Source organism: Triticum aestivum, chromosome 2B (assembly GCF_018294505.1).
Source record: "Triticum aestivum cultivar Chinese Spring chromosome 2B, IWGSC CS RefSeq v2.1, whole genome shotgun sequence".
Classification (NCBI taxonomy): Eukaryota; Viridiplantae; Streptophyta; class Magnoliopsida; order Poales; family Poaceae; genus Triticum; species Triticum aestivum.
In genome coordinates, this window is record NC_057798.1 from 680319140 (window position 1) to 680337088 (window position 17949).

General features: G+C 44.0%; 1 protein-coding gene and 1 long non-coding RNA gene across 7 annotated transcripts; one reads left to right on the top strand and one right to left on the bottom strand.

Annotated features, from left to right (window-relative positions):
* The first annotated feature begins 329 nt into the window (after window positions 1–329).
* Window positions 330–1116, top strand: LOC123046676 (protein MARD1). Its single transcript, XM_044470083.1, has one exon. It carries the CDS (start codon window positions 347–349, stop codon window positions 782–784), a length of 438 nt encoding a protein of 145 aa, XP_044326018.1. The 5' UTR covers window positions 330–346; the 3' UTR covers window positions 785–1116.
* An 8859-nt stretch (window positions 1117–9975) lies between these two features.
* LOC123046677 (uncharacterized) lies at window positions 9976–15527 on the bottom strand. Of its 6 annotated transcripts, XR_006422515.1 has the most exons (5): window positions 13567–15527; window positions 11307–13101; window positions 10932–11191; window positions 10739–10791; window positions 9976–10507 (listed from the first exon to the last, which is right to left on the bottom strand). It is a non-coding gene; the product is annotated as an uncharacterized lncRNA (long non-coding RNA). The 6 variants fall into 6 exon arrangements; XR_006422513.1 differs by having other exon boundaries at window positions 9976–11191; window positions 13567–13913; window positions 14445–15527; XR_006422511.1 differs by lacking the exon at window positions 10739–10791.
* Window positions 15528–17949: the final 2422 nt, after the last annotated feature.

Genomic DNA, 17949 nt, shown 5'->3' on the forward strand with positions numbered 1-17949 from the left:
AGCGGATCCTTGTGCGGTAATTATTGACGCCAATGCTTGCACTTATCCACAGCGTTCTTCTGCAGGAAAAAGCGGAGCAATTGCTCGTAGTATTTCCTGTCCTAATCGATCGCCTCTTTTTCTCTAGGTCGACATGGACACTCTACAGAGACACCTCGAGCCCTCTCCGTTTGTCGGGACCAGCCCGTCCACGTCACGCGTAACTCTGCCCTTGTCGTTCTCGTCGCGGTGGCCAACGTTAACCATCGGCCAACCACCGCAATACACCGGGCATGCCGGACTTCGTCCATGGTTAGCCCCATACCGCGCACCGGACCATGGTTTGCAGCCCGCCAGTGCACCAATAATGGCTTTCCCGTGCTCCGTGCCCCCAATATATACCCGCCCTCCCGCATCGCACCGCTGCACCAAACTCACCCACCTTCGCCCATTTCTGAAGCTCAAGCGCGAGCCTGCCACAAGGAGCATCTCTCCCCAGCCATATAGCGATACCATGGCGGCATCGGTGACCTGCGCCTTCTTCTTCGACGCCGAGCTGCTCGCCGAGCCCGGCATGCCGGCGATGGACGCGTGCGCGCTCTGCGCCAAGCCGCTGGCGCGCGACAGCGACGTCTTCATGTACAGAGGGGACACGCCCTTCTGCAGCGAGGAGTGCCGGCACGAGCAGATGCACCTCGACGCCGTGGGCGCCAGGCAGGCCGCCCGGCGGCTGCAGAGGTTCACGGCGGAGGCGGAGTGCCACCGTGGGCAGAGGCACTCCAGGAAGGTGTCCATCGCGAGCTAGCCGGCCGGCCGCGGAAAGTATTGTTTCGATCCACAAGATCTGAATTCTGAAGAAAACAGCAGCTGTATTTTGAATGTCTCTGTCCCTCCGGCCGGTGCTCTTGCTGAACCAGAGGAGGCATCAGATGCACCTTGGCGCTGCCTACGGAAGGCCGGGCAGGGCGGCATCAGGCGGCACGAAGCATATGTGCCTGTAGATTTCCCTCACGTTTCCATGGCAAGCTAATTAAGCTGCCCGGATGGGATGAAATTGTACTTGTTCTCGGTCGGTGTGTGCTGTGCAGATGAATTATTTGATTAGAAATGAAAACAAAAAAGTAAACACCATGGATCTGAAGAGAGCAACCAGACATGATTCACAATTTGTTTATCTTCAATTTGAACACCATGGATCTGAAGAGAGCAACCAGACATGATTCACAATTTGTTTATCTTCAATTTGAACACCATGGATCTGAAGAGAGCAACCAGACATGATTCACAATTTGTTTATCTTCAATTGAACACCATGGATCTGAAGAGAGCAACCAGACATGATTCACAATTTGTTTATCTTCAATTTGAACACCATGGATCTGAAGAGAGCAACCAGACATGATTCACAATTTGTTTATCTTCAATTTGGGTCGCATGTCAGCCCACTCTCTTATCTCATTCCCCTAAATGATTGGATCCTGTTTGGTTTTGTCATTTTGCGTGCACACCTATAGAGCGGGAAAATATCATGTACTCCAGTGCATTGGGTGCTCCGGCTACTCCCTATGCATTTCAGCCATCTGATACAAAATACATGGACAGGATGGGACCTGATAGCCCCCGCACTTCGAATTTTGCACAGAACGCCCCAGGAAAGCACATAACAGTACTAATGTCCCTGTTACTTGGCTATGCTGTGCCCAGATTGGAATAGCAAGAACACGAACAGACTTGGGCTGTAGGGCATCGAGGGTCCGGCGGCGGGTCGCCGGAGGCTGCGCTGCGACATCGGTAGAACAAGCTCGCCGCAGTATGGTGCTCCGACGTCCAGCCGACAACTTATCCCACCCCTGCCCCGCCCTTCTCCGCCTCGGCGAATCCCTCCGCAGCCCCACACACCAGGCGCCTAGCTCCGCCATCCGCCGGCGCCGGAGAAGAGGACTCCCAGCCTTCAGCTAAGCTTTTGGGTGTTACGAATTTGTGTTATTATTGTGTATTTTAGATCTGATACATTTTCCCCTTCATGCTGATTTCGTGAGTTGTAACCAATCCTATTTTGAGTAGAATATGTTGGTATTTCTCTGTATCGTGGCGCGGCGAAGTTAATCACTGAAATTTCTATATTTGTCTTATACTACATATTCTAGCAATTATGTATAGTAAAATTTCAGCAACTTATGGCCTGACAGTCTACATGATTACAAAGTAATTTTATCTACATTGTTCAAGTCCTGAATGAAGTGGTTGTTCGCACAATACTTGCTTGAAGGCACCAGACTTAAATTCATTAATACTTGCAATATGTTACTACAGGTGTGAAAAAATGGCATTACATTTCGACAGGCTTAACTTTTTTGGTGCTATCGACTTGGAAATTCCATGACACTTTCTGTACCATATTTATATGTGATGGATGAAGTTGAAAGCTTCTAGGAGCTCCTCTGTGTTTCAGTGTGGAGTTTAAGGTGTTTTTTTACAGGTTTAAGTATTTTGGTGCTTTAGGACAACCAAATAGTGCCTTACCAGCAGCCAGTTATAATTTTCAGTTTGATGTTGCACACACTCCTGGTCATATTGGGGTTGAGTTTTGGAATCATTTAGACTGGAAAGCCAACAAAGGAGCTGCTGAAAAATGCTGGATATTATGCATAAAGCTAATTTTATGAAGTGTCATGCTGATGCAAAGCTTTGTACATTAAGTTCCTTTATAAAACATTTATCTCTGTGTACACTGGAACATGTCTTTTCATTTGTTTGGATAAGTGAGCGCACATCCTGGACAGAAATTACACATTCAGTTCAGGTTGATACTCCTAGCATACAAATCACTGGCGTGTTTTTCAGAAAATGCTTGGAAATGAAACCTGTCCCAGAGATGCTACATTAGGGCGTTTTCTACTAAATAGAAACATGTCGATAGTCCAGGGCTCCAGGCACATCTGAGCCGCCGGAACCTCCATCGCATAGTACAGCAGCGGCGTTCATTCTGTTCCAAACGGGAAGCAGCACATCTTGTGAACAAAGCTTTACAGCTATTTTGTACTTGCATGGGGTCCTTTTGGCAAAATTCGAAAGGTGGGGAGTTCCAGTTCCATCCTGTCCCCATATTTTGCATCTAGCGGCTCTGGTGTGTACGGAGCAGCCGGAGTACCCAGTTCACGGGAGTACAAGATATTTTCCCCTATAGAGTACTGTCACTATAAACAGTTCATGGCAATTGGTAAGGTCTAACTCCAACCGGCCAACCCAAACAGATACATGATTTGTCGGATTTTCATCCCTTTGGGTCCGAATATTGCGACGGTGGCGGAGGCGATGGAGAGCGGTCCGCGCACGGGGATGCCGACGAGGGCAACGATGTAGGAGGACGACGACGTGCAAAGGTGTTGGAGAGGATGGCGCGTGACGGTCACAACGGCGGAGAGGCCAAGGAACACCTTGGCGACGGCGGCAAGAGCGGTGTGGCCGGCGGTTGGGACGCGAGAGGAGAAAGAGGATGAATTAAAATTGAGAAACCGCCAAATGGACTATGTGTGTTGTCGAAGTGGCGGGTGCTGCCCGCTGCAATGTTTAGCTGTGGCAAGCGACACTGAGGGTCCGCCACTTTTGTTTCTGCTTTTCTGGTTCCAAATAACATCAAAACCAGGACGAAGTAGATTGAATCTTTTACTAGGTTTAAAGTACACACCATTGCAAGTTTCATGCTTAAATTGGCCACTTTTTGAGTTGATTTTCTATTTTCAAAGTATTAACTGATATTTCGGCCATTAAGAAAGGCAGAACGCCCTTCGGTTCAACATAACGTGCAACGGGCTCCGAAATACATTAAACTTAACATGGTGTCTTCAACACACCCATGTAGGGTGTGTTAGAATTTTGAGACTGTTACGTCAAAAACTTGATTCATTTCGTGTACAAACTTAATTGTCTTATGTGAAGTATTAGAGTTTCGAATGAAAACCACCTACTACCACACACAACATAATTTTTCTACATCATTTACACTTCAAGCTTTTTTTGTCTGTAACACATGCCATTACAAGTCCCATGCTCAAATTTGACCATGTTTTGAGTTGGTTTGCCATTTTCAAAGAATTGACTGATTATTTCAGCCATCAAAAAGGGCAAGACGCACTTCGGTTCAACATAGCGTGCAAACGAGCTTCAAAATGGATGAAACTTGGCATGATATCTTTATAGGACCCTTGTAGGGTATTTATAAAAAAATTGAGAGCGCTACGTCACAAAATTGATGCACTTCATGTACAAACTGAATACTCTCCAGTGAAGTGTCAAGGTTTCGAAAGGAAATAATATAGCGCCACACACAGCTGCTTTCCACATCATTTCCACTTCAAACTTTTTATATGGTAATGCACACCATTGCAAGTATCATGCTTAAATTTGGTCACATTTTTTAGTTGGGTTGCTATTTTCGAAGCAAGGTATTTCGGCCAATCAAAAGGGAAAAACGCTTCAGTTCAACGGAACATGCAAAAGAGCTCCGAAATGGATAAACTTGACATGGTATCTTCAGAGGACCCCTGTAAGGTGTGCTAAAAAATTAGAGAGTGTCACGACAAAACTTGATGCAATTCGTGAACTTCCTATATGTGTGACGGGTGGTGGACACTGCCAACTGCTAACTTTTGGAAATTTAGGAAATATGTGTGCAGGTTAGCAAAATTTTGCTGTGTCGGGTAATCTTTTTGCCCGTCACCAGTGCATGACAAATTAGTGGCAGGCGCTGATTTTTCGTCCGCGACTGCTGCTTTTATCCCACAACTAAATTTGTTAAATTTTAAAAGTGGCGGGTGCTCAAATCAGCCCGCCAGTGCTGTCCACATGGCAGTGGCCGACACCCGTTCTTACGCAACACTGCTACTTTACTAGAACTAGTAGACTGCCCGTGCGTTGCCACGGGCTTTTTAAAATTTATACTTGTTGCATATATAAATACGATGCATGTCAAATTTAACATTAGTAATAAATGAAAAATAGTTGAAATCCACTTCACTTGCAATAATTTCGATAAAAATGTAATTCGGTGACTTGTACTATGAGATCTGATGCACACAGTAAAAAAAAGTGGTAAAAAATATCTGACTCTTTATCGTACACTGCATTGTAATTGACAGATAGCACTTGATGTCTTTTTAAGCTTAAGACCGATCGTCTCATGAAGCATGCCCCTTGTTATTGTCCATTAATTGAAGTCAACACAAGGAGGATTTTGTTCCCTCAAAACGAATGTTTCCAAAATACTACAACCATTGACTTCATTGCATTATGCAATTGCATGCAAATTATTACATATGAAAAGGCATTTGGGGGGTGACCATTTAGGAACTACTGCAAAAAAACACATATTTCGTACCATTTAGGAACCATGGGTGCATAAAATATTTCAACCCTTCCCCATATAATATTCATAGCTAAAAAACACATTTTACATATGAAATTAAGGCCGTTGTCCCTCACGGGTCGTCGACCTAATCTACTGTGCAGGTGGGATAAGGTACCCCTCATTCCTGTAAATTCCTCTAGTTCTAGGCCGTTGTTCATGCATGCCATTTTATTTAGGCTCAAGGACCTCTAGCTCTAGGCCACCATGCTACAAGAGATGCAGAGAGTATACTCTTAAGTGTATGAGAAAGTGTGAAATTATCTTGGGAGACTTAGTAAGTTGTTTTCCGCCATAGTGTTACTCCAATCAAAGTGAACCTATAAGGTGTATAAGGAAAAATATCATATGAAAATGGGATATCACAAGCTGATGTTCTTTGATAGTAGATGGTAGCACTCTTGCGTGTAAATTTGGGCTTCTGTGTAATCTAGACTTCACGGATGATGAATTGATGATACGATGTTTTGAGCAGCATTTTCAGCAAAAACCTGAGCCTTTTTTTAGCATCTCTAATATAAATGCCCTCAATAAAACGTGTCAGATTTAATAGGTAATAAGGTAAGTCTGCAATAATAATATCTTAACAAGCTTCAACATTGCACACGCGACTTCTGTTTCCATAAAAAAAAGTTATATAGAGATGATACCAATATGACATAGAACGCTAAAGCAGAGCTCTTAAAAGTAAATAAATAAAAGGGAAGGGGAATGTGATATGCTTAAATGAGGGTTGAAAAAAAAATAGTAGATGATTGTATTATGTGGTTGCAGATATAGGGGAAAAACTTTCTGACTGAAAATCCAAGCTGATCTGACTTAGCTCACTGCTCCAAAATGTAAGTATGCATGCCTTTGTTGAACCCCCACTATGTTTGCAAGGCATAGAGTCAAGCAAACTCCAAAAAAAAACAAGAATGGTCCATGCAACCATCTGAAACACTCTGCGCGAACTTCTTACCAGAATGGTTATTCACATAAAATCTCAACAATTGGTCCGATTTGCCGTCTAGAAGCAATGCAACATGAAACCTCTGACAGTCCTTTCTGCGGGGAGGATAGTCCAGTATTCCTTGAACAAATAATATGTGATAGATTTGATGGTCCTTATGCTCATATTGGTGTTGCCATGGAAATTAGCATCCAGTGCACCAATTTAGTGGACCCGCTAGTCTGCGGAGCCATTCAGTTTGGCTATCAAAGCCAATCCATCAAATAATTAATTTTAAAATCTCTGCAATCTGCAAAACAGACAAAAGTTTGAAAATATCAATGAAATCTTATCTAACTACAAAATATTATCTATCGAAAGAAAATATTAACTATCTTGGAATCTTTCAGTGATAATGTACATACAACAATTGCTATTAGAAAACATCCTACAACATAACTGATATTATTATTATTTCAGAATACCCCAAGATAGTCCTTAACTGCACATATTTAACATATATGGCATCACATTTGTGCAGAATCATTCAACAAAATGGTGTACGAAGGAAGCAAGAACATCTGATCACAATCATGCCTCAGGGGCAGAATCACATGATAGAAGACAAAGAGCTAGAGAAAAGTTTTCTTTCATTCTTTGGCCTTTTTTTTTGAAACGGAGGCAAAAAATTTGCCTCATTCATTAATTAAGCAGAAGAGAATTGCCCGGTTAATTAATGGAGAATCGGGCGAAAACCGTCACAAACTGCTGAGCGGCACATACAGACCGTGCCAGAACTCAGCCACCCGCGTCGAGGGCAGCGCAGCTCCGACTCCGAAGGAGAGATCCAAAGAAGAACTATGCCAGGCTGGCACTATGGAAGACCACCGAACGAACCACCTGCTGCCTGTCATTGTTGCCACAGGGCCCCACCGCCGTAGCTCCGACTTCACCGCAACAAACAAATCGAGGTAATCTCACGGACACGTCGGAGAAGAGCCGACTACCGCAACTACCGCAACGCCTCCGACTTCACTCGCCCCATCATCGTTGCCACAGAAGCCTCGATGCCACATCAACGCCTTCCACCACCCAACCTCCCAACACACCCACTGGTCCCTCTGACTGGATTAACCTCCAAAATCGATGCCCTCAAGAGGGGAACAACGTCAACACGCCGCCAACGACCGACCCTCGGGTATAGAGTTTCCCCCGGAGTTGTCCCTCGCAGAGAAAAAGAGAGCATCCCGTCGGCGCCTTCAGAAAGGTCACGACGTCCATGGACGCCGCCGTCACAGGCTCCAGCCATGGCCAGAAATAGGTTGGTGATGCCCGTGCGTTGCCACGGGCTTTTTTTCTGATTGTATACATAAGCATAATGCATTTCCAATTTCACATGTATAGAAAAGAAATTACAGTAACAATTGAAAAATGTACTTGATGCAATGTATTTTCATTATTCCACTTCACTTGCATCTCCTAATATATCAGGAATATTGTCTTCAGCTTCCTTCACACAGTACTTGAGCAATTACAGTAAAAAAATCTTTGTTGACTTGTAACCATCCTGCATGAGTACTTCATACAGTTAGCATGAAGATTTCACATGAAAATGTAAGAACGTGCAAACATAGAGTACTCAACTTGTAAATTGGATGAACCAATTTTTTACCATTCCATGAGAGCATATTAAAATCAAAAACAAAATAACTCAACACATAACTGGAATAAATAAATATTTATTATCTCGATTATAATGATGATAAATAATTGTATGTATCTTGAATATAAAAATAGAATAGACAATATGAACAGCCTCCCACAAAAAGGAAAAGCCACTCCTCGCCTCTCACCACACAAGCACATCACGCATCCCTTATCCCCACCGCATAAGGCACAACTTCAGCAACTCACATGGCGTAGTCTTCACCTTCTCTCCCTGCCACTGCGCCTCTTGTCCCGCCACAACACGTCCCCCGGCTCCTACCAGCCATCGCTTCCTTTACCTGTCTATGGGTCGATCTGTAGCGTAGATCAGCGACAATTGCTGACCTAAATTCTATTGTCTGCACACAGTGGCTGGTGGACCACGCCCGACCGACGAAAGCAGCAACGGGGCCATAGGTAACAGGCATCGACAACGTCGGTGGAACCAGAAACAATGCCATCAAACATGAGCGGCGACCTTGACCAAGCTCCATGTAGGTTAGTTCTTCCCCTTTCTTGTCATGTTTTGTCTCTGTTCTCAAATGAATTATCCATATGAGAACAAACGTAAAGAAAAATAATAATCTCACGTGTATCTATCAAATAAAAATTGTGCAGCAAACTTGTAGTGAACTTCGCTGATAGTGAATTTAATTGCTTATATGATGAATGCAGAAAGAATTTCTAAGAGATAGTAACAACTGACATGAAGTAAATCCGGTAGTCCATTGTTGATTAGAAATGTATGCTAATATGGTTCAGAGATGCAATAGAACAAAGGAAGGGTTGCACTTGAAGATCAAATAGGACAACTCTGAGCAGTCTATGGTCACAAATTGTTTAGGCTCTAGATCTCAAGCATCAACTCTAACAGGAAGGGAATAAAGTGAACCAACTTCACAAGAAACAAATATTGGATTTCTATTTATATGATACGGGAGTCATAGACAATTGACATGTGATGATATTGCATGCTTGTGATGTGGTAGATAAATGCATCTCCTCGTCATCTTTCTATTCCCCTCCCTATCTCATGATCGTTTCTTCTTCGTGTGTTTCTCATGGGGCCAAGCATAATCATTGATATGAATAGTCATTAAAATATCAAATCACTACAACCAACAATCCATCATCACTCGAGCCCTCTACTTTAAAACCGGATGACTCCCACCTCACCTTCGCCATGGCACCCACTCTCCTTCACACCTCGTGTTCGTGTCGATCCGCCACCGCCATCAAGAGGAAGGAGGCATGCACCCCCAGAGCCAAGAAATGTAATCTGATGTCTCCTAATCTATTCTCACATTGTCACATAGAGTTGAAATGGCATGCATTACCATGAAACAAAAATATGATGTCCATAAACAATGTATTTACCGTTCTAACCTAAACAAAAAAACTGTATGACTTGATGAAAAAAATATGAATAGCTCGTTCATGCAATTTGCTACAAAGTCATCTCTAATAAAATGCTATTTGCCATATTTTCTAAAGTAGGTAAATTATTTCGCCCAGACAACCGTAACTCAACAGACTACGAGTTAACAATTTCCTCAACACTGAAAAATAAAATTAATATAGTATTCTTTTAAATAGTGTCATGATTCAAAAATATAAATTGATATAGTATTCTTTTAAATAGTGTCATGATTCTTCATATGTGTAACAGTGTATTTGGTACATAATATAGTACTCTTTAAAATCTTTGATGTATCAATAATGAACCATATTGAGTCTCCGACAACTCCCTGAACTTCTTCCGTTCCAAGTCATGGCGCTCCTTCCAGCGCATCGTTAGTAAGGGTACACGTGCACGCACATCTCAATCAACGTGTGTATTTCCAAAAAATCAACATATGTGAATTTAAGTGGAATGCTCACAAGTACAAAATTGAGCCTGTGTGTTACCAAATATAACAATGCACTTAACATGTGTAAAAAACATATAGTTGCAATCAAATTCTGAAACTCCATTTCCAAAATAACATGGGTTACTTCTCTGTTCTCAAAGAATTATATAAAAAATCTTCAAACCTTCCACATTTTCGAGAAAACGCAAGAGAACTCATTCGAACCTTCCACATTCTGTCTTGGTATTTGTTTCATTCAAATACTGCTCTAATAAAGTACTCCCTCTGTAAACTAATATAAGAGTGTTTAGATTACTAAAGTAGTGATCTAAATGCTCTTATATTAGTTTATGGAGGGAGTACACTTTAGCCTTAAGATTAATGGCATAAAAAACATAAATAGAAGATCATTACATGAATGATGTATGCATAGCATATTCCTAGCACGGCAACCAAGTGATATGGCTCTCGACTTGGTATGTATTAGCATCACAACTTTATGTGCTTACTCAATCCACATCACACCCGGATGTGCATATGCTTCAAGCAAGCTCTGGTTCAAGCTAACCAACCATGTTATCTCTTGTTTCTATCAATTGCAGTCCTCCCGTCGTGCTTAGCAGGCCCTGAAGTCCTCTTTTCCACACAAACAGTTAAGAGTTCATTGATTAGTGTCATAACAAAAATGTTGCAAACGGATGAAACTATCAAGGCAACAAAGCTTCTAGACGAAACAGAATAGCCATTCAACCTCTGACAAATCAACAATATAATGACGATTAGTGCTATATGATTTATTAAATTATGGGTAAAGCTCAGCAACGACATGTTTTGAAATCAATAATCATGTAAGATTGATCTTCTCACCAAATTAGATGAAAAGTAGCGACCGTCTTATTTTCAAGAGGCAACAAGCTCGGCTTCAAAAATGAATTAAGAATGGAATAAGCAAACAAAGGTCACGTCATCGACCATACTCAAAATGGTAGTCACTTCCCTTTTGTTAATGCAGCCAACATAAATTTGAATTAGTCATAACCTGAAGGTGGGCGATAGTTACCAAGGTTTCTCGCCGGCGTGGACTGCCGCTTTGCCCCGTTTGACGCCCAGCTTGGCCTTGTCGAATCTGCTGAAACTAAAAAATGTCTGTCAGATTGGAGTGCATACATGTAATTTTGAAACCTAAATTTTGAATGGTGATGTAAATTAACAAAGTCAGAATGTCGTTAAGTCACACTAAGTGCGAGCTCTCCTGGCCATCGATCTAGTACATCCTTGTAGGTGTGCCAACCTTGCCTTCCATTTGAAATAAGATGTAATCTGAAAGGCAAGCAGTAGGACAAATCAGTCATGAGGCTCCTTACCTCGACTCTGGCCGTCTGCATCAAGGAGGGGGGCAACGTGAGGACATGAGGGGAAGGTCTAGAGTGCATACCGCTGCCATCCGCGGCAGTTCGATCTAACTGTCATCGGTCGTGGCGGCTTCAGGGCTGCCCACCTGATGGTGGAGGAGACCGGACGCGGTGGTAGCGAGGCGGCGGCGGCATCCTTGGGATAGTACAGAAAGGATCAAGGCCGGTGGTGAGAGGAGTGGAACGTTTTTTATTTTTCTACTTTAGTGATTTGTGAAGAGATAGAGGTGGTGGGAGGTGGGACAAAGAAAAACCAGACAAAAATAAACCATACCAGGCTAACAAGTGATCGAATAGAGATTAAGAGATTAGAAGTAAAATATTAATTAATGTGATTGAGCGATTTATGGTAAGGTTAATTGATTTAGATTTGATCTTTAGACATTGACCGTGATTGATTCTTTCACATAAAGGCATTACTAAATAACTTGCATCAACATGGAACGTCTTGATCCATTTAGATTTTTTTCATTGTGCGAGAGTTGAGGCAAAAATAAACCGGTGGGAGGGGAGACGAAAAGAAACCAGTCGAAAAAAAATCGGACGAAAGTGGTGGGACGAAAAAAACCATGGACGCAATCCAACCAGCTGCTCCATCTACTCCTAACGGAGCAGTTGGTAGGATTGCATCCCCCACTTCCGTCCGGTTTTTTGTCTGTTTTTTTTGTCCCCTCCCTCCATCCCATCGCCCACTTCCATCTGGTTACTATAGACTACAATCACAAGATAAATGACACGGATAAGGTCAACCCTTTGAAAAAAAAACTTTGAAAGTGAAGGTCAACCCTTTGAAAGTGGCAACTGTCGCATCAGTCCAATTCCGCTGCCATGGCACCATTGTTTTGCCACACCTGGTGCCACCCAAATTTTGTCCTAATATTATCTTGCTTATATATAAGTTCTAAAGTATTTTACTAACAAAAAAGTGTTAGTCTAATATGAATCTGCAAATTACAAGGACAAAATAATATCAAAATTACAAGGATGACAGATAGTGATTTCTACTTCTCGGGTTTTTATTGCTAATCCATGACCAGCATGGGAAAGAATAATTAAATAAAGGAAAAGATAACTATATCTTTTGCCATCCTTGAATTTCTGCTGGAATTAATGCTCATTTAACTGAATATACATGGTTAGCCTAACACCATAGCATCCACACAAAATGCAGGAAGCATTCCCTTGCATATCTCAGAAAATACATAAGCAATTTCTATCTTGGTAAACATTACCTTAAATACTCCCAAGTATTCATTCTAAATAAGTAATTGTATATATATGAGAAATTTCTGTATACAACGCCATGGATACATGCTTACTAACCACATCAAATTCAAGTCTGATTGGTGTCATATAATTTCTTCACTGAATTGCCATTCCATATGTTACTAATGTTGCTACCATTCTGTCATCTCTGCTAAACAAAAGAAAGGTCTGGAAATTATATGGACGAACACTTGATCCACCGCAATCCATTATGCAAACAAGCGTTACAACCCATTTAAATATGCTTGAATTTAGTATGTGGTCAACTAACAATGATTATTTTAAATACTCGTCATATTGGCAACCCGCGGCTTGGATGGACATTGGTACCATCCGTATAATTCATCCAAGCAGTACGTAGTGACTTTCGTCACAATCAAGTACTTGTCAAAGCCCCTTAAATCAACGACAAAGATAATTCTGAGCATACCAACTTGCGGAACGTAGCAATGTAGAAGTAACTCACCAATTCTGCCTACTCCCAGCGAAAATCACTCCCTTGTTCCCACCCCATGGAGCATGTAGCATATATGTAACTCCTTGTTCACTCTCCTTCAATGTAATAATAACTCACTAAATTATGTTTTTTTATAAGCATGTAGCATGCTCCAAAAATATCATAATTCTTGTCCAAATCAAAAATTTATAGCATAGATACCTATCTAGTGCGATGCAATAAAAATGTATTAGTGCTTGTGTTTCCATTACCAATGTTAAAATCTTTGGCAATGTTACTCTGAATCAGCATATAGTTACGGAGTTCATGACATATATTTTGCAGGTCATGTCCCATCCAAGTAACTTGTTCACCCTAAGATATCAGTATAGATAATCTAAAGGAATCGTCATAGTGAAATGATAAAGCAACTCAATTTCTATTTATAAATAAACCGGCAATATAACTTGTTCACACTCAAAAAAACTTCTCATGGAAATTAACACAAGCAATATATGTGGTATGTTGCTTGTTTGCTCTCATATATAACTACTTGATAAATGCACAAGTAGGACATTTACCTGCTCATCATGTGAAAATCTGTAAGAAGCTCCGTGACTGCACTTGCCTTTCTGGAAAGCATAGCAAACACCACGACCCTGGACAGCTACCTCATCTTCAATCTAAATCTGCAAGAACCCCAACCAGTGTTTGCATTTCTATGAAATATAACCATGAACACCAGAATTAGTCGGCAATCATGATGGTTCAGGGGAAGTACTTAGGAATGTTACTGATAAACTATAAGACCTGTGAATGATACAAACATGAAAACATTTTTAGCACATGTGAAATCAAGCAACTCACCGAGTACCATTTGGAAGCTCTACAACGTCAGTCACTGTAACTGAATTCAAAATGGCATATCCTGTCGAACTCGAGTTCAAGCATTTACCAGTAAGATCATGATAAGTAATCTCGTATATCACGTCAATATTCAGTTACATCTAGATCCAGATTCAGGCCAAACAAACGGGACAATATAACGTGATCACTGATAGAGAATCCATATATGTACATATCGTCAGATTGAGGTACATGTACATATTAGGTTTCAGTCAAAACATAGATCACACTCATCTTTAATGAGCAAAACTGTGAGCAGATTCCAAATCCACCTGAAACGACAACGCAATCATTTGATACATCAACTCATAATTTTTCTAATGTGTAACTATATGAATCCCCGTCAATGACACCTTATTGGCTTTTCCCCAACGTATTAGAAATTATTCTTCATCAAACTTCACAAACTATTGGACTGAATTAATCAATCAGTAAGGATGTAAGCCCCAGGAAGCAGGCTGTAGGTATATGGGAACCTTAAGTAAATAAACAAAAAATCGCTATGATGTTGAACAAAATTGCCAAATTAGTTCAGTAAGGTCTAGAGACGTACTTGAGGTTGTCACGCTGAATGTTCATGCGGGTGAAACAGGCCTCCTTGGCGACCTCTCTGAGTGATCCATGGGCACCGCGGCTGCCTCGGCATGGTCAGCCAACATGGCGTCGGTGTGTCCCCTTGCCACCACCAGCCTGTTTTCGATGGCCATTGATTCCCTCATGCTACAGTGCCCAGTCAACCAGCCACAAGTGCACATGTACAGTACAACCAGATGACCTGCCGTAGATCCCATAGCCAGCGCATCCACCGCTGGTTACTGTCAGCCACTGCTGACCAACGAGCATCGTTCTAGGCTCCCTCGACCAGCCTTGTTGCTCTGCAGAGGGGAGGACGGGCAGGGGCTTACTGCCTGCTGGTGCTGCATCTAGGGAGGGTTCAGGGACCGCCGTCGCATCCCAATGTTGCAGTCGCCTTGGGAAAAAGAATAGGTCAGTCGGGCAAGGTGAGAGAACAGAGCATGGTGTTCCTCCACTCTTCTTCTGATTGAGCAGAGCTCGTCTCGGCATGCATCTGAACCACCGAGGGAAGGTGGTGACGGACGAGATATCGGCGGAGATTCGGAGGGGGAGATGGGGGCTGCACTTTGCATGGCGAGCGGACATGGGAGACAGTCAAAGGCGAGGGGGTGGCGGCGGGCGAACCCTCCTCCACCAGCCCCTGGCCTCCTCCCCCACCGGCCTCCTTCTTCGCCTCCAGTGATAAGCGCCCCGCGATCCCGAGGTCAATTCCGTTGGCGTGGTAGCTCCTTTCCATGGTATGGGGGTGGGGTTAGGAGAGTTGTCGCGTGGGGGAGTGGAGAGGTGGAGCTGCTCCTGCCGCCGCGCTCGAAGAAGAGTCCGGCCAGGTGGAGCAGTAGGGGCGGCGGCGGCGGCGGCAGAGTGAGATACGAGGGAAAGAGAAAACACAACGGAAGGGGTGGATCGAGAGGAGGGGCGATCCGGAGCGGGGCGGCGGTGGCGGTGATCCGGAGCGGCGGTGGCGGTGGCGGCGATCCGGAGAGGGGCGGCAGTGAGGGGATCGTGCGTGGCGTGGGGTGGGGTGGGGTGCGAGTACGTGCGACCAATTCCCTAGTGTTGGTTTTTTTGGCACCGGTTTATTTCGCTGGAGGGTATCGAGTAAGCAGAGATGGGAGGATGACGAAAATAAAACGGAGGTGGGAGGATGACGAAAATAAACCAGCGAAAATAAACCGCGCGGACTATTCACCAACTGCTTCATTAGGAATAGAGATTGCAGTGGTGGGTACCAGTACACGCCCACCACTAAATTGAGCCCATCAATAAGCCTTTTTCGAGTAGTGTACCTGGTCACATCCAGCCCAAAGATATGCACTACGAAGTTTGTCAATATATTACAGGACCTCAACCGGAAGCTCAAGTGGTGTCTTGTGATAGATGGAGATTGCAGTGAGGACCGCTTTGACCAGAATGCCACAACCAACAATAGAGATATGCTCCTTCATCCATGGAGTGAACCTGCCAATAGCTTTGTCTTTGAGGTGCTATAAGTAGACCACTTTTAAGGTGGGTGACCGAAAGAGACAAATCAAGATATTTCTTCAAGAAAGTAACTCTACATGTAGGGAAGACCTGAATGATGTCATCAAGGTCCACTCCCCCACACCACCAGATTGGCACCACACTACTTTTTTGACAAATGGTAATCAAATCGATGACCTCGCCAACGGATTGCATGGTGGAATCCAGAAACTAAATGTCATGATTGATTGGAGTACAAAGATCGTCACATCATCCACATAAATAGGAGGCACGGGTAGTAGGGATTCTACCACCAATCTGGTGCAACTTTCCTTGCATTGTGGCCTTGGGGAGGATGTGATGGAGCGGGTCAATGGCGAGAACAAAAGGCAACGGGGAGAGATGATCTCCTTTCCGCAACTTCTTGCCATGCTTGATCGAGTCTCCAGCCAACCCATTGAGCAATAGCCTAGATGTGGCCAAGGAGAGGAGTGCTTAAACCCATTATATAAACCGGCAAGGGAATCCATTGTGATGAAGCATGCCCATGAGAAAATCCCAATTAACCGAGTCAAATGCCTATTTGGTGTCAAGTTTGAAGAGCAAGGCTGGTGTCTTGTTGCGATGGAGTCGTCTGGCAATATTCCTAAGATATAGGAAGTTATCATGAATACTTCTCTTTTCGATGAAAGCGCTCTGATCTGTGGAGATGGGATTATTCATGTGAGGGGCGCGGAGAGAGGCCAACATCTTAGCCATGATTTTTAGCAATGGCATGATGAGGCTTTTAGTTTGTAGTTGGCGATATCTTCAACGCCGTCTTTCTTAGGGATGAGAGCAATATTGGCGGAATTGAGCTAGTGAGAACTGTTCTCTTGCAAATTTACGAAACGGATAATGATCATGAGGATCACTGGCTTGACAATATCCCAACAGACATTAAAGAACACATCGTTGAACCCATCCAGTCCGGAAGCCTTGTCTTGCGGGAGGGCGAAAACACCGGCCTTTTCTTCCTTCTTAGTGAAAGCAGCCCCAAGCTCCCAAAGATCGCAAGTTGGTCGGAATGCAACCCAATTAAAGTCCTTTCGTCTGGGAGCTCCTTTCTTCATGACAGTGGTGAATGCCTCTGTACGGTAACCTTCTTGTGTTCATGAATGGTAACCCACCCTAGGCTATGATTGAGACGGTGAATATTTTTCCCTTATTTTAAGGTTGATGCAGTGATGGAAATATTGCCCTCTTTCAGATTGGTAATACTGAAGGCTTGCCTCATGTGAGCCCTTTCCAAAGTCGCCAAGCCAAGGACTTTTTGTTCTAGTCTTTTCGCAAGATCCCGCTCATCCAAAGAAAGCTCTGGGATTTTAGGTGTTGATGTGCCAAAATGACCATCTCTGCAAGTTCTTTTAGGATGCGTTTGGTTGCCCACAAAAGTTAAACCAGGCCCGCTGTATGCAGCATCTCTTCAGTGTTGGGCTGTTTGGTTACATGTAAGTACTATTGGGCCTGCATGATGCGGTTCTTAAAACACCTGTGGGCTTGGCTCGCTGGAATCGGCCGTTTCCAGCGAGCCAGGTCCAAGCTATGCGATGAAGCGTACGTGGGTGGCTCGCTGGGAATGTGTCAACACCTAATCCCGTTCTTATCCATCTGCCCCTCGTCCCCTTCATCGTTCGATGGCCGTACCCTGCTGTCGCAGCCGCCGCGTTCACCCACCCGCTCGCCCGCCGCGCCCTGCCGCACGCCTCCCCCGTCGCGCGCCTCCCTCGCCGCCCGCCGCACCCTCTCGCGCTCGTCACCACCTGCCACACGCCTCCCCCGCGCTCGCTGGGTCCTGCCGCCAGCCTCACCCACGTGCTCGCCGCCCCCTGCCGCCCACCTCACCATGCCGCTCGCTGCCCACACGATAGCCGTAGCAGCCCGGCATGCTTGCTTGTCGCGACAGGGCGTTCTCGCTGCAGCCGCGCGTGGCCGGCGCCTTCTTCGCGCTCGTGGCGTGCACCATGACGCTCGCCCGCAAG

What these genes read in the sequence shown, in the direction of transcription:
- LOC123046676 (XM_044470083.1), top strand. Translation starts at nt 347, where the DNA reads ATGGCTTTCCCGTGCTCCGTGCCCCCAATATATACCCGCCCTCCCGCA.